At 43.5% G+C, this 21,483-nt stretch overlaps 1 protein-coding gene and 1 non-coding gene across 3 annotated transcripts in view; one reads left to right on the top strand and one right to left on the bottom strand.

The window, feature by feature from the left end:
* Ehhadh (enoyl-CoA hydratase and 3-hydroxyacyl CoA dehydrogenase) overlaps window positions 1-21,483 on the top strand; it is a 69,083-nt gene that overhangs the window by 41,404 nt on the left and 6,196 nt on the right. For both annotated transcript variants that reach the window (XM_059276830.1, XM_059276829.1), the window contains 3 exons: window positions 10,693-10,862; window positions 12,790-12,901; window positions 16,027-16,131. In XM_059276830.1, coding sequence (XP_059132813.1) covers window positions 10,693-10,862; window positions 12,790-12,901; window positions 16,027-16,131 — 387 coding nt within the window. The remainder of the gene's footprint in view (window positions 1-10,692; window positions 10,863-12,789; window positions 12,902-16,026; window positions 16,132-21,483) is intronic.
* Window positions 12,154-12,259, bottom strand: LOC131923012 (U6 spliceosomal RNA). The gene has a single exon (XR_009382469.1). It is a non-coding gene; the product is annotated as a U6 spliceosomal RNA (small nuclear RNA).

Raw genomic sequence — 21,483 nt, 5'->3', positions numbered from 1 at the left:
ACCTTTGGGTAACTCTAAATAAGCAAGTAAATGACCTGTATGACAAGAACTTCAAGTCTTTCAAGAAAGAAATTGAAGAAGATATCAGAAAATGGAAAGATCTCCCATGCTCTTTGATAGGTAGGATCAACATAGTAAAAATGACAATCTTACCAAAAGCAATCTACAGATTCAATGCAATCTCCATCAAAATCCCAACATAATTATTGAAAGAATAATACTCAACTTCATATGGAAAAACAAAAAACCCAGGATAGCCAAAACAATCCTGTACTATAAAAGAACTTTTGGAGGCATCACCATCCCTAACTTCAAGCTCTACTGTAGAGCTATAGTGTAGTCCAGTGGTTTCTCCCATCCTGCCTGGCCCTGCAGTCCTGCAACCACTAATAAAATAATCATTTAGAGGCTTAATATTATTTACAAACTATGTGGTCTATGGCAAACCCCGTGTTAGTTAGCTCTTATATCTTAAATTAACCCATTTCTATTAATCTATGTTTTGCTATGTGTTCTGTGGCTTTACTGGTCTGTTGGCATCTTGTTTTTCCTTCAATGATGGCTGCTGTCTCCCTAGATTCCACCTCCTCCCCCCTCTTTTTTTTCTCTCTTTGGATTTCCTAACTGTCTCTAAGTTGCCTTGCCACGGCCAAAGCAGCTTATTTTTTAACCAATGGGAACAACATATATTTACAATGTACAGAAAAATATCCCCTAGCACTAAAGTATTAAAAAACAGGTTAGTATTGGCATTAAAACAGACATATGGATCAATGGAAATGAATTGAAGACCCTGACATTAATCCAAACACCTATGAACAACTGATTTTTGAAAAAGAAGCTAAAATTATGTAATGAAAAACCAAAAGCATCTTCAACAAATGATGCTGGCATAATTGGATGTCAACATGTAGAAGACTGCAAATAGATCCATATCTGTCACCATGTACAAAACTCAAGTCCAAGAGGATCAAAGACCTCAATATAAATCCAGATACACTGAACCTGATAGAAGAGAAAGTACAAAGTAGTCTCGAATGCATTGGCACAGGAAACTACTTCCTAAATAAAACACCAGTAGCACAGACACTGAGAACAACAATTAACACATGGAACCTCCTGAAACTGAAAAGCTTCTGTAAAACAAAGGACATGGTCCACAAGACAAAACAGCAGCCTACAGAACGGGAAAAGATCTTCACCAGCCCCACATGTGACAGAGGGCTGATTTCCAAAATATATAAAAGAACTCAAGAAACTAGACATCAAAATACCAAATAATCCAATTAAAAATAGGGTACAGAGCTAAACAGAGAATTCTCAACAGAAGAATCTCAAATGGCTAAGACATTTAAGGAATTGCTCAACATGCTTAGTCATCAGGGAAATGCAAATCAAAATGACTCTGAGATACCATCTTATACCTGTCAGAATGATTAAGATCAAAACACTGATGACAGCTTATGTTGAAGAGGATGTAGAGTAAGGGGAACACTCCTACACTGTTGGTGGGAGGGCAAACTTATACAGCAATGTTGGAAATCAGTATGTATGTATCACATACTCTTTTTTTTTTTTTTTTTTTTTTTGGGTTTTTCAAGACAGGGTTTCTCTGTGTAGCTTTGCGCCTTTCCTGGAACTCGCTTTGGAGACCAGGCTGGCCTCGAACTCACAGAGATCCGCCTGGCTCTGCCTCCCGAGTGCTGGGATTAAAGGTGTGCGATTTTAATTATTTTTATTATGTGTCTGAGCGTTCTGCTTGCATGGCATGTCTGTGTACTATGTGCATGCCTGATGCTCCTGGAGACTGAAGTTACAGATGGTTATGAGCTGCATGTGGGAGCTGGGAAACAAACCCAGGTCCTCTGGAAGAACGGCCAGTGCTCTAACCCCTGAGCCATCTCTCCAACCCCACATCTTTTTCTTTCTTTCTTTTTTTTTTTATTTAATGCCAAATGCTGTTTATTGAAGGAGGGAAGAGGTCTTAAATACAGGCTTAGAGCACAATGGGAGAACCCTCGAGGGCAGAAGTTCACTACCGATGTTTTACAATCTTACATCTAAGCTGTTAATGCCCATTATGCAGGATACACAGACAAGGACCTTCCCTTCAGCATTCAGGAGGGTAGAACCTGGGAGGGAATTAGCATAGGGAGGATACCAAGGTCAAGGTCAGCAATCAAGACAACAGTTACCCAAAACAGGGGTCCCTCTTTTACTAAAAAATGAGCTTCTGACTTAGGTTGCCTGGGACATCAGCAGGTCACATTATCCATCATGGAGACGCCTGCCCAGGGTCTTAGGTTGGTTAGCACTCCCCAAGCATTACCCGTCTTTAAATACTCATTATCATACAGGCTCAGTCGTGTGTGAGTTGCAGAGTTAACTGCTGCCAAAGATCTCAAAGTGGTACTGGGCTTGCAATCTGTGTGTTTGACACAGAAAAGACCAACAGAAGTCCTAATCCACCCATAGCCAGTAGGCTAAAGGCAACTGAGCCATTCCCTTCTTTAACGAGCCTTACTGCAAATTGGAGTCCTTGTAAGATGGTATACCAAAAGCCAATGGAACTTGAGTTTATAAATTTATAATTTTTCAAAGCCAATCGAAATGTATATAACTATTGAATTAAGTTTATCATGCCCAATAGAATGAAAGATTAATTAACTGTGGTAGCTACTTTTGCTGCCAGGGTCTCCACTGTGCTAGCTGTAGTAACCAATTATGAAATGGTAATCCCAGAAACAGTAGCAGTGGTGGCCACCATTGCTGTAACAGCAACAATGGCAGCAGCAATGTCAAATTCTCTTCTGGAGCGTGTGGACATCCACTGGCATGGATACAATTCCAGTAACACGAACTGCCAAGGCCCATTTTTCTTGATCCCAGCACGACTTAAGCTGGCAGCCCTGCAAAAGAACAACTAAGAACCATAAAGAAAAAACAGGCAGCTCATAAGGAGCATAACTTATGGTCTTACAATGGCTACATTCAGGCTCATAAATTTTAAGGTATCAGCCGGGCGGTGGTGGCGCACGCCTTTAATCCCAGCACTCGGGAGGCAGAGCCAGGCAGATCTCTGTGAGTTCGAGGCCAGCCTGGGCTACCAAGTGAGTTCCAGGAAAAGGCGCAAAGCTACGCAGAGAAACCCTGTCTCAAAAAACCAAAAAAAAAAAAAAAAAAAAATTTAAGGTATCTTCAAAGGGGGCTAAATGAATTTCAAGAGGCCAATAAATGTTGCACAGAGCCACTCCTGAAAAGTAGGTACTACACCAGCTTGAAGAGGATTGTGAAAATGAAAAGGCTTAGCTGGCATGCTACTGTTAACAAATGGAGGTCAGTGACCTTCAGGGTTATCCTTAATCTCCAAGGTGTCTGGGTGACACGTTCTCAAACATACTTGAAAAAGCAGTTACCATACATTACCTTCTGGAGAATCCAACCGCATGACTACAGTTCCTAGGCTTACATTAATGCTTGCCAAAGCTGGCCATATTGGGCTCTCAATCCCCATTGGCATCAGAAGGGGAGAGTTTTTCACGAAGGCCCAATAGGTCTCTGCCATGTTGGGCTTCAGCATTGGCTGAGCATTCTTGTCAGTGTCTGTACCCAGAACAAGTTCAGGAAGCATTACCATTTTATTCACACTGCGTCTTGAAGTGGAGTTCATTTTCCTTCAGACAGTCCCTTCTCCACAGGGACCCTGGCACTGCTCTCGTGGGTCACTGTGTGACAGTGACAGCATAGCCAAAGGATCTGAAGTGTTAGATCTTTCAGTGTGGTTCGTAGTGCCTCTTTCTTTCCCTGCCCTGAAAATGAATATATTGAACCCTTTGATGGAAGTCACATGGAGATGAGGGCCCTGGGAACTCACCAGACCACAGGTATTCATTGTTTGTAAATGGTAACCTGAAAATACCCCGTTGTTAGAGTCAGGATAAGAGACAGTATAAAAAGACTGACCACAGTAGACACTGCTTGCCCTGCCTGATTATTTACTAATTAAAACAAAATGGTAATGATCTTACACGCATCTTAATGCTCAGCAGATCCAGATGAAGAAGGCTGAGGAAGAGACAGGTTAAAATAACACACCAATATTAAACCAGCTATGAAATGGCTTTCTCACTAGAATCTGCAGCCTGAACACCCACAATGATGATTTGAGGCTTGAAAGGGGCTCAGAATCATAGAGAACTCAATTTTCAGCTGGGCAATGGTGGCACACGTCTTTAATCCCAGCACTTGGGAGGCAGAGCCAGGCAGATCTCTGTGAGTTCGAGGCCAGCCTGGTCTACAGCGTGAGGTCCAGGACAGGCTCCAAAGCTACACAGAGAAACACTGTCTCGGAAAAAAAAAAAGAAAGACTTATTTTAGGGGTTGGGGATTTAGCTCAGTAGTAGAGCGCTTGCCTAGTAAGCACAAGGCCCTGGGTTCGGTCCTCAGCTCTGGGAAATTTAAAAAGAGAAGAGAGAGAGAGAGAGAGAGAGAGAGAGAGAGAGAGAGAGCAGAAACAGTGCATCTGAAAGCTCTGAAAGCGAGTGCACTGGTGCTCTCCTGCGGCCTCAGCACTTAAGAGGCTGAGGTAAGAAGGTCATGAACTTGAGGCCAGCCTGGGCTACATAATGCATTCCAGGCCAGCTCAGGTTACACAGAGAGAAAGCCTCAAAAGAAAAGAGCTGGAAGATGAGGAGAAGGGCCACAAAATAACATCTGGCATGACAGGGTCACTGAGGTCACAAACCCTCAGCAGCTGCAGCCCCTATACTGGACCTGCACAAGATGGGTCCTAATACTCTTAATGGACCAGCCTTAGTAGTATTCTTCCCAGGGGCCCAGAAGAGAAACTACAAATGGCGAGAATTGTTTTCGGGGGAAGAATCTAAGTACGCCATGCTCTTTGTCCATTAACTTTATTCCTCTATGACAAAATTCTATCTATACAGCTTCAGCTCTGTTCTCACATTCAGCTCCTCTCTATGCCCACTTTTCCTGTCCTCATAATTTTAGTAAGCTCTTGTGCTTTTGACCTCATCCTCGTCCTTGGTTCCTTCATCCTCCATCTATCCTTCCCAGCTCCTTATTCCTGGCCCTGATAAACTCTACAAGAGATCTGCCTTACCATCTACAGAATCTCTGCCTTTCTTCTCTCTGGCCATGTGGCTCTGTCTACCATCTACAGGAAAACTGTCTTGTTCTTTCTCTCCCGGCCACGCAATTCTGTTCTGGCCAGGAATCTTGTTCCACCTTTTACCCCACCTGGGTATGCAAAACCCTCCTTTGTTCTGAGTCAATAGCTCTGGAATGCCATTAGGCCTGAATGCAAGGAATGGTCTGAGCTTCATTTGCACAAGAAACAAAGCTATGCATCTAAAGTCTGCCTGTCTCCTAAGCTCTGTGGGGGAGTTAGTTACCTGGAAAGAGGATCAGCTTCTGGGAAGCTTACACTGTTTGCCAATATGGTCTAGTAATATATGGGCCCACAAGAATTTCATAGCAGAAGACAGCTGAAATATAAAAACTGAATAACACCAAATATTCCATGATAAATGGCTTCCTCTAGAAAAATACCTTGTAATTTCTAGATATAGCTTTATTTTTTATTTTTTTATTTTATTTTATTTTATTGGTTTTCTGAGACAGGGTTTCTCTGGGTAGCTTTGTGCCTTTCCTGGAACTCACTCTGTAGCCCAGGCTGGCCTCGAACTCACAGAGATCCGCCTGGCTCTGCCTCCCCAGTGTTGGGATTAAAGGCGTGCGCCACCACCGCCAGGCTGTGTATAGCTTTAATATCCAGCTGAATCTCTATAATATAGTCTTGCAGCCCACAAGAGTCCTATCCTTGGACAGTTATGGGTTGGGGAGGGACACCTGGGCCCCTACCACTCCCTGCTGAACCGTTGACCGCTGGTAGATGCTGGGAGAGGGGGGTTGTTAGTTGTCTTCTCACTGCTAGCTGCCAGCCTGAGTGGATAAGGGTCACACAGATGGCTCTGGCTAAACTCAATGGTCCATAAAACAGATCACAAAGACATGAGTGCGGGAAAGGGATTTTGTAGAGAATGGATGTTGGCAGGGACCGGGGACATAAGAGAAGGTGAGGATGAGAGTAATCACAATGCATTTTATACATGTATGAAATTGTCAGACAACACAATTAATTTTAAACATAGCTGAAAATACAACAAGTAACTTGACGATACTAGAAATATGAATTAGGAAAATATTTTTTATCTACTAAAACTGACTCAAGGGGAAGGAAAGGCCAAACAGTTGTGTATCCATTACAGAAGGGCTCTGTGTGCTACCAGCCTGTAATCTCAACTCAGGAGGTTGAGGATCCCACCGCAGCCTGGTCTACATTAGCAACACCTTGAATCAAAAAGGAAAAATAAATAAATAAATAAATTCAATTAGAAATCAGAAAACTCACAAAGTAAATTCTTAGCCCAGGTAGCATCATTGGCAAAGTCTCCTACAAATTCAAAGATAATTTTACGATAACATTTTAGGAAGGCAGGAGAAGGGTCCTGGAACTTTCTTTGGATAAGTCTCCTGATGCTGCTGTAACAAGTTTCCATCAACTATTTTTCTGAGATAGGGTTTCCCCATGCAATTCTGGCTCACCTAGAACTCACTCTATAGACCAGGCTGGCTTCAAACTCACAGAGATCTGCCTTGTCTGCCTCCTGAGTGTCCATAATCTATTTTAAAATAATAGAAGTTTCCTGTACCTTGGTTCTGGGGGCTGGAAGCTCATGCTGTGACACCAGCAGCCCCTCTTTCTGTGGGGTCTAGGAGGAACCTTTGCCCGTCCCTTCTGGCATCCTGTGGCCGGCACGGTCAATCCTGCCTTGGAAGTGTTACTCACTTCCGTTTTTGTCTTCACGTGCGTTCTTCCCAGCAGGTCCACAGTGAAGTCTCTGATCTTAGGTAGCTTCTCATTACCCAGTATTACATATTTTCCTTTTAGAAGAGATTCGTTATTTTATGTATATGAGTAAAGTTTTGCCAGCATGTATGCCTAGCCATGCCAGCAGAGGCCAAGGAGGGCATCCGATCCTCTAGAACTGGAGTTAGAGATGGTGATGAGCTGCCATGTGGGTGCTGAGAACCAAATCCAGATCCTCTTGAGGAGCAGCCAGTGCTCTTAACAGTTGAGCCATCCCTCCAGCCCCTGTATCACCTCTTCTGAACTTGAAGGGTTCTACAAAGGCTCTGCTTCCAAGTCAGATGATATTCGGATACTCTGTGGACACAGCAGTGCAATACCTATCTCAGTTTCTGCTGATGCTAGCCTGAGCTTAAACTAGTACCTGACCAGGGCAGTGTGAGCAATCAAAAGGATAGACCAACCCTGATCTTGCTGTTCTCCAAACAGGACCTCCTGTTATGTAAAAGGTGTGACAACCACTCTTGTCTTAGAAGTATGAATCCTGGGACACTCCGTCAGTGTTATTTATCCCAGTAGAAGATTAAAAAGGATAATGATATGATTACTTCAAGAGATGCAGGGGAAATTATATTCAATAGCGAACATAAAGATAAAAATTCTTAGTGAGCTAGAGTTGAAGATAGCCATGTTTACAAGACCTACAGTAAAGAAAGAAATGATGAGTAGAAAGCTCTCCTTGTGGGAGGAAGAGAAGGCTGAGCTCTACTCATTTGGACTTAGACCCTTTGACAGCCTACTAAACTAGAAAAGTAAACCAACAGTGTAAAGGTTGTAAAGGAAGATTTAAAAACAAACAAACAAAAAAACACCCCATTATCAAAAGATATGGTAATGTTCACAGGAATAGCAAAATCATTCATCAGAAATTCATTGTAATTAAGAAGGGAATCTAATAAAACTTCTAGACATTAAACCAGTATCCAAAATTAAAGTTTTCCCCAAGAATTGAAATCACTGTACCCTTACCTTTGGTTTCTGTGAAGCTCTGTGACCACATTGCTAACTATGTGTGATGAAAAGACTCCAGAGACACGGGCTTTGTAACCTGACTGCCTGGGTTTGGATCTCTATTTCACGAGTAATTGTAATTTAATTTAATTTCTGTGTCTTGGCCAATCAGTTAATACCCCAAAACTTTAAATTTCTTACTGGTAACGCAGGGGATCATGCTATATAAACAAGTTGGTAGGAAACGTGAAGGAGACGGCAGGTGGGGCCATGCAGCTCCAGCCCGGGGTGTTCACAACATGGGGATGAGCAGTGGGTAGAAAGGAGGGAAAAGAAAGAAGACATAATTATGGTTGCCCAGAGTCCAGGGAAGACGCTACGTCCAGCATGGGATATCTGAGGGGAAAAAAAAAAATCTACGTACACTATGCTGTTAGGTCTGTTAACTTTATTCCTCTAAGACAAAAGTCTATCTATACAGCTACAGCTCCGTCAGGCATTCAGGGCAGGAATAAATCTAGATACACCAAGCTCTTTGTCCATCTACTTTATTTCTTTGGGATGAAATCCTGTCTCCATAGCTTCAGTTCCATCCTGACACTGAGTTCTTCTCTGTCCCCTCATTTACTGCCATAGTTTCAGCTCCTTCCTGACACTCAGTTCCTCTTTGTCCCCTCTTTTACTGTCCTCTCATAGTCCTGCTAACAACTAAGCTCTTATGCTTCCAGCCCCATCTTCATCCTATGTTTCTTCGCCCTCCATCTCTGCTTGCTCTGTACTCCTGGCTCTGTTGAACTCTATAAGAGTTCTGCCTTGCCATCTACAAAACCTCTGTGTTCTTCCCTTCTCCCTGGTCATGCCGTTCTGTCCACCTCTACAGAAAATTCCTGTTCCTTCTTCCCCAGGCTGTGCAGTTTTCTGCCTCCTCAGGAAGGTTTCTCCACCCTACCTTCCACCTTGATATGTAAAAACCTCTTTTGTTCTCAGTCAGTTGCTCTGGAGAGCCACTAGGCCTCAAGGCAAGGGGATGGTCTGAGCTTCATTTGCACAAGAAAGCTATGCATCTACCACCTGCTTGGCTTTGCCTATATGACCTTATCCAAATACTGGCCCAAGCAGGAAGTTCACACACACACATTCTATGGGAATTGTGAGCACAAGAAATTCATAACAAGGCACAGCTGAATATTAAGCAATGTATCACCAAATAGTCCATGCTAGATGGCTTCCCACTTGACTGACCCTTGGCCTGGTCAAGGTAGAGCTTTGATACACAGCTGGACTCCTGATAACATATTCTTGTGGCTTGCCACACATAATACATTGAACACAAAATTATTATAGTTTTAATTTTTTTGCAGTCCTGTGTACTAAACACCAGACTTTTTGCATGCTATCCCAGCACTCTGCAACTGAGCTCTGCTCTCAGCCCTGAAGCGATTCATTTTTAAGTTTATACTAAGCTTACTGATGTCATAAAATAGATGATGGCCCGTGGAAGTAGTAGGAATTACCTACACTGTCATGTGAAGACAAAAAAAAAAAAAAAAAAAAGGTTTAACAGTGTGTTCTCTGTATTAGAAAGACACACTGAAATCTCTGAAGACATTCAAGTCATTTAAGATAGCCATTGAGACCAGAGGGTAAATAGCATGGTCTGGCACAAATCCTTTTACATGTTTGTGGGAGGACTAAAAATCCAGCCCTCTCAAGCTTCATCTCCATGTGATGATGTTTAGGTGATCCTTCTTTTTTTGTTGTTGTTTTTTGTTTTTGTACAGGTTTTAAATTTTCATAATTCCTGTATCATTTTTATAATCCAGAAAGACAAGCTATGTTAATTTTTATTACTCATAAGAAATCTATCAGGGACTGGAGAGATGGCTCAGTGTCTAAGAGCACTGGCTGGTCTTGCAGAGGGTGGGATGGCCATGTAGCCCTCTGTAACTCCAGTTCCTGGGAATCCAAGGCCCTCTTCTGGCCTTTACAGGTACTGCAGGCATGTGGTACACAGACACAAAATGCAGGTGAAATCCCCATACCCCTAAAATAAAATTAAGTAAGTCATTTAAAAATGCTTTCAGGAGACCAGGACTTATCCTGGGTATACAAACTGGATTTTTAGAGCCCATTCTTTATGGTGCAATGCCTTACTCAGACTTGATGCAGTGGGGAGGGGCTAGGTCCCTACCTGGTGTGCCAGACTGCTTTGACTACCCAAGGGAGGCCTTACCCTCTATGAGGAGGGAATGGGGTAGAATAGGGGTAGGTGGAGGGAAGCAGGAGAAGGGGAAGAGGGGGAACAGGGATTGGTCTGTAAATAAAAAATTATAAAAAAAATGCTTTCAGGAAATATATAGAAACTAAGTTGGTTACGGACATAACTTGTAAATAGTCTGCATTACTATGGCATTTTACACTGTAATGGCTTTTGCTCTTAGCGAAGAAAGGGTGACATTCTTAAGAACTAGGTTGGTGAAGAGCAGCTGGTCCTGACTCTCAAAATGATAGACTTAGTAAAGAACTACTTCTTTTTTCTGAGCTCTTAAATTTCCCCAAAGTTGAAGCTGCTCACTACCCAATGGGAACACAGAATTTGGAAGGTGATATGGTTCCTGGTAAAGATTTGATTTTTTTTTTCTCCCATTTCCTTCTGTCTATAGTCTGAGGCTGAAGTGCCTCTCAGCCCCAAGGCATCTGAGCCTTCTAAGACTGCTGTGTCCCCTGGTGTTCGTGACAAAGACCCAGTCCTTCTGAACCATCTCCTCTTGTCCCTCTGTCTTCTTTAGGTGCAGATATCCATAGCTTCAGCTCTCCCTCCCCTAGCCTCAGATTGGGAGACACGGTAGATGAATTACAGAGATACCAGAAGCCAGTAGTGGCTGCTATCCAAGGTGTGGCTCTTGGAGGAGGACTAGAGCTGGCCCTGGGCTGTCACTATCGGATTGCCAATACAGAGGTAAGAGACTCCTAGGGATGGGCTTGGGGTGGGGCTTGTCTTCAGTGCAAACTCTAAAGGTGGGCCAGGCCTGGGGCTGATGGCTTTGAACTGCTGGCTTACTGGTGACGGTCCTGTGCCATCTTGGGTGCTGGTGCTCAACCGTTTGATTCCCACCTCCCTCTTCCACAGTGTTCCCTGAGCCTTAGGTTCCAGCGTTCTTTTGGAGATGTTCCATTGGGGCTGGGCTCCACAACTCTGCATTTCGATTGGTTGTGATTTTCTGTAGTGGTCTTTATCTGTTACAGTGATGGGGGGTGAGGAGTGCACTGTGGGTATAAGGACAAATATTTACAATGTAGTTAGGAATTGTGCTGTTTAGTAAAGCGGTGGTCGTAGGTTCCCTCCGAGATCTCTGACTTCACTAGCCCTGGGTAGCTGGCTAGGTTTCCAGTACCAGAGATGACTTCGCTTTTGTTGAGCAGGTCTTAAGTCCAACTCGAGAGCTGTTGGTTACCATGCAGATGGAGGTGCCGCTACTGCATCCATACTTGTTACGGTTCATGAGCATCATGACTCGATTGTTGGTTGCTTCCCTCCTTTGGAAGCTGGTGCTGCCATGTAAACTAGTCCTCAGGAAAGAGGCTTTTGGGTCAACTCCAGCCTCACAGTCTCTGGGTCCTGTTTTTGAAGTGCCTGGTGTCTTCAGCAATAGGGACCTTCCCCTCCACCTCTGGGAGGCAACCAAAGATAACAACAATATTCTGTAGCGTTTTGGGAGTCTCTTGGACAATCCTGACCAACAGCTCGAACAGAGACTTCTCATGTCTGGTTTTGGGGTTTCTGTTAAATTGTCTGTGACTCTTGTGGGTAGCATTGTCAGCCCAGATGGGAAAATACCGTTTAAACTATATATGTACACATAGATACAGATTCATATGTGTTATGTGTAATTTTTGGCAGAGAGATAATAGTATGATGCCTTATGACTTTTTCAGACATCTGTGTATGTGCATGTATGTGTATGTTAGCATTTGGCCTGCATGTGTGTCTGCGTGAAGGAGTCAGATCCACAGGAACTGGAGTTGCAGACAGTTGTGAGCTGCCCTGGGGACTGAACCCAGGTCCTTTGGAAGAGCAGCCAGTGCTCTTAACTGCTGAGTCCCCTTTTCAGACATCTTTACTATTAGTTTAGCCTTCTCTCCTTTTATTCTGCTTTTTATCTCCTTCCCCCTTCCTAATTAAAATTCCCCCCGGTTTTTCCTATGTCCCCCGTCAAATCACTTGTACCTCAATGTTCTCTTCTCTACTGAAAAATAGGGAACACTTCATGAACATGTGTGTCGTCCTTGGCAGCTCCCACGCTAATCATCTCTGTATTGTTCCAGTTCGGGCGTGTGTGCTGCCAAAGTGAGCACCTGCCTTTTTATTGTATTCATCCTGGCGGGCATCACTTGTGTTTCATTGTGGCTCACGTCTACATCCCCAGTGGTGGATGATACTGAGTGCCATTTACCACTTGTGTCCTTTCTTTGGGGGATTGTTTATTCAGATAATCGGCCCATTATTAGGTGGTTGTTCTTTTCTTGTTAGGTTGTGAATGTTCTTTGTAGAGTGGAGATACGGGAAGTTCTGTATCATTCTCTCCCTCCTCTGGATTTTGTCTTTATGTTCTGACGCTTGCAGGGACCTGAAAACTGCAGACTACTTCGTTATCTGAAAGGGGTACTTGTAGAGTCAAAAGAAAGAAATGTGCCCAAGCGAGGATGTGTGCAAACTGCCAAGCACTGTTCACGTTATTAAAGGAGACAGCAGACACTGTGTGCCCTCCAGAGATGGCTGCTGATTTCAGGGAAGCTGTTTCTTACGGTGTAGAAAGTCCTGGGCACACTAAAATCTCAATACATTGTCTCACCGTGGTGGCCTCTCTGCCTTTAATGTCATGTAGGCTCGTGTTGGCTTTCCAGAAGTCACACTGGGAATTCTTCCTGGTGCCAGAGGAACCCAGCTTCTCCCCAGACTCATTGGAGTTCCTATTGCTCTCGACTTAATTACCTCAGGTTAGTAGAAACCTCAGCTATGATTTGGATCAATGTGAAGAACGAGACCAGCATCTAAAAAGTCTGGTCTTGGTCACTTACTGCCCACACAGGTTCTAAGGAGGCTATTTTAATGTCTCTGACTCTAAATTTTATCGTCTGTAAAATAGAAACAATGATTTTCCTGAGCACTTCCTAAATGTTTCCACGAAGAACCCATGTGAGAGCCTTCTAAAGAAAAGTACATGCACAGGGCCCCTCTGTTTGGGGGTCATGTTGTAGTCTGTGTTATTCATAGACTACATATTCATGCAGGAACCATAATAATCAGACCTGGTTTAGAAAGTTGAATGTCTGGGACTGTGGTGTAGCTCAGTTGGTAGGGTGCTTGTCCAGCATGTGTGAACCTGAGTTGGTTCCTTGGCACTGGATAAAACCAGGTATGGTGATTGGTGACTATTATCTAGCACTCAGGAGATAGAGGCAGGGAGATGCGGCTCATCTTCAGCCATATAGTGTGTTCAGGGCCAGTAGAATGGGAGAGAGGGAGGGAGGGAGGCAGGCAGGCAGAATATTCAAAAGAATTAAAACTAGTATTTTCAAGTTTAGGTACCAATGATTGAATTATTCATTTTCAAGGTATTAAGATGATAGTTTAAATGAAAGTGTTTCTTTTTGAGTGGGGAATATGAGCCAAACACTTTACTTTCAGTTGAGGTGAGGCTGGAAGACAGGACATGTACAAGTATTTACTCCAAACAAGTGTGGTTAATCATAAGCCTGTGGGCAGTCTTCCCAGTAGGACAGTAGCAGTACCCACCAGAGGGTGACGTAAAGATTGTGTAGGTTACCACAGTGAGCTTAGACGTGGCACGAACTCCCTGTCCCTTAGCTCTAGCCTGATATTGCTGTTTCTCTCTTTTCTAAGTAAGACTCAGAATGAAAAGTTGTGTTAGCGTGTCATGAATTGGTCATCGTTTTAAAATTATTTCATTCAGAAACCTTCCTAAGGTTCTTGGCTTTAATTTCCACTACAGCAAACATTGACAGATACCACCTACATAGATAGTAGCCTTTTGGAGTCCTTCACAATTTCTAAGAATGTAAAGGAATGAAAAATGTTTAGAGCCGATAATAGAGATCCATATGCTCTGATTAGAAAACATAGAACCAATAGTCTATATGAAATAAAAAAAGCTTTGCTCTTTTAAATGTGAAAGGAAAATTAGAAAAACTAGATGTATGGAATTGAAATTCACTCAATCAGGTTACACATTGTTTAATGACAAATATATTCAAAAGAATGTAAAGTATTTGGAGTGATTTCGATTTCTTCGGAGGATGCTTGTAATTCCACATTCTGCAGAAATTCAAAGCACATGAGACAGGTTAGTTCTTCAGCAAAAGACAAAACAGAAGGAGAAGCTCAAAAGAAATAACCACGGTGGGAACTGAGTTTGCAAGCCCTGAGGTGTGCAGAAGTTAGCCTGTGAGGAAATTCGTCAGGAAGGCAAGAGCACCTTGAGAAAAAAACAGGAAGGACGAAGAGAAGTGAAGGGAACTCGCGTTGGTCTTTGCCCACAGCACTCATTCACAAGATGCCGCACTTTTAAATGTTGAGATTGACAAGTTTTGTTTTTTTTTTTTTGTTTTGTTTTGTTTTTGTTTTTTTGTTTTTTTGAGACAGGGTTTCTCTGTGTAGCTTTGCGCCTTACCTGGAACTCACTTGGTAGCCCAGGCTGGCCTCGAACTCACAGAGATCCGCCTGGCTCTGCCTCCCGAGTGCTGGGCGTAGCAAAGGCCCCTGTAAATCAGCAGGCAAGCTGGCACAGGAATCACACACCTGTCCTCTTGAGTGGACAGTGTGATTTGGTGGCCCGGGTTGGCTTTAAAATGACATCTCAGGAAGGTTCCGTGAAGACATCAAAATGTTAAGTTTGAGAAAAATTCTTGGAGAAATTTGGGAGGACACATGCCAGAGTTGGCCGTGTGAGAGGCGCTCTCTGCTCCAGTCGCTTTGGGGTCCCCTGCAGCTCATCATCCAGCACCTTTGGGTTACAGCCTGCTAGACAGAGGTCCCATGTACACCGCCCAGGAGAGGACAAAGCCACAGGGGAGGCTTTGAGTTCAGCTCGCAGGGCCTTGTGTTTACATTAGTTGTTCGGAGCAGAACTGGGCCCTTGTGAAGTCGCTGGTAACTGAAAATGCCCCCAGGATATTCTGAGACTCAAGAGCTTGGCAACCGCCAGCCCCTCCCACGGGCAGCTCACACTCCCGTACCTTGTTGCCCCAGAGATTTCTGTAGTGCCCAGATTTCATTTTCTATGCCTTGGTCTTTCTGCTCTGCCTAAGCAGGTTCACGTACACTCACCCAAGTGTCCTTATACAGAGGACACTTGACACCATTCGCCTGCCCCACACTCCTCACTGGATGAGGAGGTCTGGAAGGCTATTGATGAAGCAGTTGCCGAGGAACCCTCCCTCAGCAGAGCATTGATGTTCTCACCAAGCTTGAGGTCAGGGGCCACACTTGACTGCCAGGGCATTGAAGGAGCAGTCCTCTAAGTGTGTCTGCTGCCTTCTCAGCCTCCGAGACAGGAAGCAGGGCTGCGAAGCTTGCCCTGCAGAGAGTCCACAACATAAGGCAGGGTCAAAAGAGACAAAACTCTGTCCGATTTCTCCTATGTAATTGTCACTGTACTTTGTGGAATGCCAGCTTAATCAACACGGTCTCTCTGTTCAGCCAACTAGCTCTGTATTCGGGGACTGTTGATCAGTACTTTCCTGCTATGTGGTAGGTACAAAGTAGATAGCCCTGTCTGTCTGGTGCTACTGCTTCTATCACAAGCCAAAACTCAGCCAGTTCGCATACCTCCAGAGAGATTTACAGGGATCTCTACCTCTGTAAGCATCTAGAGGTAAACTTTTCATTTATCTAATATTCAGAATTACTATGGTAAGCATAATTACCTCCATTTATCAGGGATGGAAAAAACAAAATATCAACTACAGTGGTCAGACTGGTCTTACGCATTTTTCTTGCTAATTGGTATATACAGGAGTGGCCACCTTCACCGCTAGAGAGAACAATGCCCAGGTTTGTCCTCACGTTGGTCTTTAGCTTATTTTATTTCCTTTTGTTTCAGGAAGACATATTCCAGCAGGTGAAGCGCTCAAGCTTGGCATTCTGGATGCAGTTGTGAAGTCAGACCCAGTTGAAGAAGCAATCAAATTTGCTCAGAAGATTATAGGTAAACAATATTTTTAAAAAATAGCACAAGATTAGGAATAAATCAAATGTGCTTTCTAATGAGGAACTCCCTAAATATCTAATGGGGCATCAATGGAGTAGAATGTAGCCAAGCTTTAATGCTACATTGATCTGTTGTCTGTTGTATTAGGTAATGAAAAGAACATAAAAGATCCATAGTCTGTTGTATTAGGTAATGAAAAGAACATTGTTTTAAGTGTGACAAAAAAGCAGGGTGTGAGTGGAGAGAAGGTGTATATGCTGAGAGTGGGCTAGCGTGCTGCTGTCTGTGCCTAAAGTCTTCCAGAAGCAGTCACAGGAAGTGAAGTGACTGCTTCTGGGAGTGGAACCAGACATTGCTGAAGTTTTAAGGACATGGTTTATAGTTTGTTCTGCTGAACCTGGAGATGTCATACTCTGAGTGTTCTTCTGGTTGAAAAATAGAATTAAGTTGAAACAAGGAACAAACATGTAGCTGGTTCACTAGAGGACAGAGCCTGCAAGGCCTTCAGAGAGTTCATGGCCTCCGGAGTTTCTCCGGAGTTTGGACATGTGAGTTCTGTCCCTGCTGGACTTGTGGACCAGTGGTGTTCCTTCAGATGTCCCTTTAGTACTCTCCTACAGAATTGTTTTGGCTTTTTAAATTTTATTTTTGTGCCGGGTGGTGGTGGCACACGCCTTTAATCCCAGCACTCGGGAGGCAGAGCCAGGCAGATCTCTGTGAGTTCAAGGCCAGCCTGGGCTACCAAGTGAGTTCCAGGAAAGGCGCAAAGCTACACAGAGAAACCCTGTCTCGAAAAACAAAAAAAAAAAAAAAAAAGAAAAAAAAAATTTATGTTTGGTTGGTTGGTTTTGGTTTTTTTTGTTTGTTTGCTTATTTTATTTTATTTATTTTTTTTTTATTTAAAACTGTGCCTTTAAGCTAAGAAAAAATAAAACTGGGGCCGGTGACAACTCTGGGACACGAGTGGAAACCCAGAGCCCAATTCCCAATAGCCTTCCTGCCAGAAGTCACAACAGAAACAAAATCCATTGGATAGCTTCTGTGGGAAGTTTATGGAGGCCACATGCTCTCACTGAGCAAGAAGAAGCTAGAAATTGTTAAGAAAATACTTACGGGGATTGCTGGGCTCCAGGCAGAATGGAGTGTGTGCCAGTCTCTGCTTGGCGACAGAGAAAGCTCGGGGTCATTCCCAGACATTCCTGTGAAAGCTCGTTGGCTGCCTCTCCAGTGACCATTTTTCACCCCGAAGTCTTTTCTGTGGTCCAGCTAGCTGGGTTTTTAGTGTAGAGGCGGCACTCACACTACAAAAGTGAGGTACTGATGGGAGAATACCCCTGACTCCTAGAGGGCGTTCTCTCTGTGTGGGAGCACTTCCCTCTATGCTCTGCCTCCCAGGCTGCTGCCACAGCCCTGTGCTCCCAGGAGGGCTACTTGGCTCGTGAGCACTCACTCACACAGTCTGCTTGTAGAGAGCACCCCGGGCCATTCTTGGAATCAAGTTCATGCTATGGATTTCAGTTTGTACCAGCCTCAGTTTCTATGGGAAGTCTGTCCTTACCTGGTTTCCCTGGATTCTGCTCTGAGAATTGAGTTACTTCAAACAGGGTAAGGACCAAGGTCTACTACACTTACACTATGGTCCGGCGGTGTTTATTCCTTTCAGCTTTTAAAGTTATTTCTAAACATTAAATTCAAAAGTTTACAAAACAAAATGATGGCTGGTCTCAGCAACCTTACATAGTTTGTCCACTTGGTGGCACCCCAAATTTGAGGCATTGTCTGCTTTAATACTTAAGTTGCCTGTGGCTCTGGCTTCGATCAGCTAAATGTGACTCACTCTTTTACATTTTCGTCATGAAGAGAGGATGGAGATGAGTAAACTAGCTTGTTATGTACTAATATTTCAGTGGTGAGGATCTGTGAAACCATGGGTTTGATTCCAATTCCAAAAAGGAAAAAAAGTCCATAAAAATTTACATCTATTTTATATCTATAGCTACTTAGAATTCATACGAGTAGATACAAAAATTGTAAGGAGATAATAATGACAAATGAAAAAAAAAAGCTTTTCACAAAAGTTGCTATCCGGTTTTTGTTTTTACTGTGGTGTGGTTTTCTGTTTGTCTGCTTGTTGGTTTGGGGTTGTTTGTGTGGAGAGGCTCATAGGGAATGGAACTCTGGGCTTTGCACATCTGTGACAGAGATACGTCACCAGTCATTGTTTTATTTATTTTTTTTTCTAGCTTAGGATATGCTAGTTTTCCCAGATACTTCTAATTTTGGGATGTGTTTGCATGTTGTTCAGCTTTATGTATTTCTTCGTTGTATGGATCATAATTGACTCTGTTGACAATTCTCCATTTAAGTAGTAATCTAGATGAAGAACAGTTAGAATGTTCCCTGAGCTTCTCTGATGTTCGTTTATGCACAGCGAAATTTACTCATTTAAGCCTAGAGTTTGGTGAGTGTTGGTAATAGTTGTGTGATTACTGTAAAATGGCCTCTGGCCGGACGTCAGGGGATAATGATGGCCACGTGGACCACGACAGCTCTTCTTTGGATTTTCATGTCTCTAAAGGGCTCCACAAAGTTAGTTGGCTTCTGGCCATATTCTGAGAAAGCAAAGGCCGTGCTGGTTGGAATCTCAGTGTTTGGTCCTTGCTCCAAGCACATCCACTATGTCTGTTTTGGGCTCCAGTGAATAGAATCCCATGGAAAATGCTAGAACTTTTACATTGCTGTGGAGGTTTTGGTTTTTTGTTTCTTGTTTGTTTGTTTGACCTGAGCACAGCTGTTTGAAATCTTACTATTTCAGGCTGGGGATGATAGGATGCTTACCTAACATGTAGGGGTCCCCGGCTTCAGTCCCAGCCCCCATAAAGCTGTGGGTGTTAGCACACTCCTGTAATCCTAGCTCTCTGGGTGGAGGCAGGAGGGTAGCAGGCTGTTCTTGGCCATGTAAGATCCAGTCTCCTTGTTGAAGATAGATCTACTAGGGGAACAATAGAAAAGCTGGGTAGCAATGAACGCCTAAGAATATCTTGCTATTTGTGATTTATTATCTCACAAAACACACCAGTTAGCGATGCCTACTTTTCATTTTATTTGAGGTCTTACTGTAACATGAATCTTAAAAGGTCTTATAATAAAAAACCCAGAGCCAGGGGGCTGGAGAGATGGCTCGGAGGTTAAGAGCACTGACTGCTCTTCCAGAGGTCCTGAGTTCAATTCCCAGCAACCACATGGTGGCTCACAACCACCTGTATCAAGATCTAGTGCCTTCTTCTGGGCTGCAGTCATACATGCTGTATACATTAATAAATAAATAAATCTTAAAATATATATATATATATAAAAACAACAACAAAAAACTCAGAGCCAGATATTGGCGTGAGAGCTGAAAGATCAGAGAAGCAGAACATCCAGCCACTAGCTTACCTCTACAAAATCCTCAGCCTCAAGAGAATGAGTTCCTGTTTCCTCACGCCTTATATACCTTTCTGTATCCTGCCATATTACTTCCTGGGATTAAAGGCGTAGGTTACCACTGCCTGTTTCTGTTTCTCTCATGTAGCCCAGTGTGGCCTTGAACTCACAGAGATCCAGACGGATCTCTGCCTCCCGAGTGATAGGAGTAAAAGTATGTGCCACCACTGCCTAACCTCTATGTCTAATTTTGTGGCTAGCTCTGTCCTCTGGTCCCCAGGTAGGCTTTATTGGGGTACACAATACATCATCACACTTACACTTCTTTTTATGTGTCTCTGCTTCCTCTCTCATTTGCTTTTAAATGCAGCTATTAGTATGTAGTCATTTGACAAAACAAAATTGGTGGATTGACTTGATGGTCAGGTTCATAAACAACCAACACCTCATTAAATGTGTTTTTATACGTGTGTGGGAGTTTACTTCTCCATCTTTACTATGTCGGGATTTTCTATCACATAGCCTGCAGCCTATTGCCACATCCACTACTCAAATGTTGAATTGAAAAGCCAAAAAAGAAAAGATGTGAAGCTTTCATTTTTCCCCTCCCATGAGTGAGGAGAATGGTTCACATTATAGTCAGTATTTTGGAGCAAGTGATGATCCGGAGGGAGTTGAGGAGCTGTTGTGCCCACCGTGTGCATTTTCTCTGTAAACCTAACACTGAGTCCTGGAGAGTTGACTATGGAAGTTCATTAAACAGCTTCATACAAACCCTTCCAGACCTCGGAGACACAAGAGATAGGGCAGAGCCACATAGAACTAACTCCTTAACTCTCCTGAGGAAGGGAGGGCTTGTAAAATGCCATGTATTTCCACTTGCCTGTGACTAGCAGAGGCCTGGCAAACCCACAGGTGAGAACTCCTGGTCCCCACCACATGTTGCTGGTGTGAAGCTGGGCACAGGGAGCATCCATCTGGGAGTCCCAGCTCAGGAACGATGCTCTAGGGAGTTGGTTCATTTGTGGGTTTGGGTTTTTTCTTTTAAGATTTTATCTTATATTTTATATTATGTGTATATCTCTGTGGGTTTGTGCACATGAGAGCAGTGCCTTCAGAGGCCAAAGAGGCCATCAGATCCCCTGGAACTGGAGTTACAGTGGTTGTGAGTCACCCTACACAGGTGCTGGGAGCGAAACTCTGGTCCTCTGGAAGAGAGAGCAGCAAGCACTCCTAACCGCTGAGCCATTTAACCACGGAGCCGTTCCTGCAGCCTCTGGTTTTGTTTTGGAGGTAGAGTCTCTAGGCCAATGCTCGATCTTCCTGTCTCATTGTCTCAAGTTCTGGGATGTTAGGCATACACCACCATCCCTCTAACGCTCTGTTCTTGTCTATGTAATGAGCTCAGGCCCTTTGCCCTGGATGTTTGGTCCGTTTTTAACAGTGCTGTTTCTGTCCAAAGACTTTTGTTTCTGTTAATTTGGATATTGTGGCTTTTAAGAATTCTTAATGCTTTCCTTAGTCTTTCTCTTCATTTTACCATTTGCTCTTTGTAAATTATTTTTACTTTGAGAGTGAATATATGTATGGCCATGTTTCTAAAGAATGGAGTGACCCTATCCTACACAGGAGGCCTCCTCTTGACGTGCCCTGCGCTCGTGAGTGGCCTTCCTGAAGTTGATGATGCACAGATGATCTGTCAGTCATTTGTGGAGTAGCACACTGGGTCAGGGTAAGAAGAAAGTAGTCATTTGTGTCTAAGGAAACAATTTATGTAAGCATGGGCTGTCTGTAGCCAGACTGACAGTCTCTTCCTGCCAGATTGGCAGAAGGGTGTAGGTGAGATTGTGTCCTTCTGAAGGGTGACCCACTTGCTTTGTCAAACTTGTGGGCAGAGCCTAGGGTAGAAGGGAGTGATTTCAT

Source organism: Peromyscus eremicus, chromosome 12, assembly GCF_949786415.1.
Source record: "Peromyscus eremicus chromosome 12, PerEre_H2_v1, whole genome shotgun sequence".
Taxonomy (NCBI): domain Eukaryota; kingdom Metazoa; phylum Chordata; class Mammalia; order Rodentia; family Cricetidae; genus Peromyscus; species Peromyscus eremicus.
Note: the sequence above shows the minus strand (reverse complement) of the source record. Positions and strands in the feature narration are given on the sequence as shown.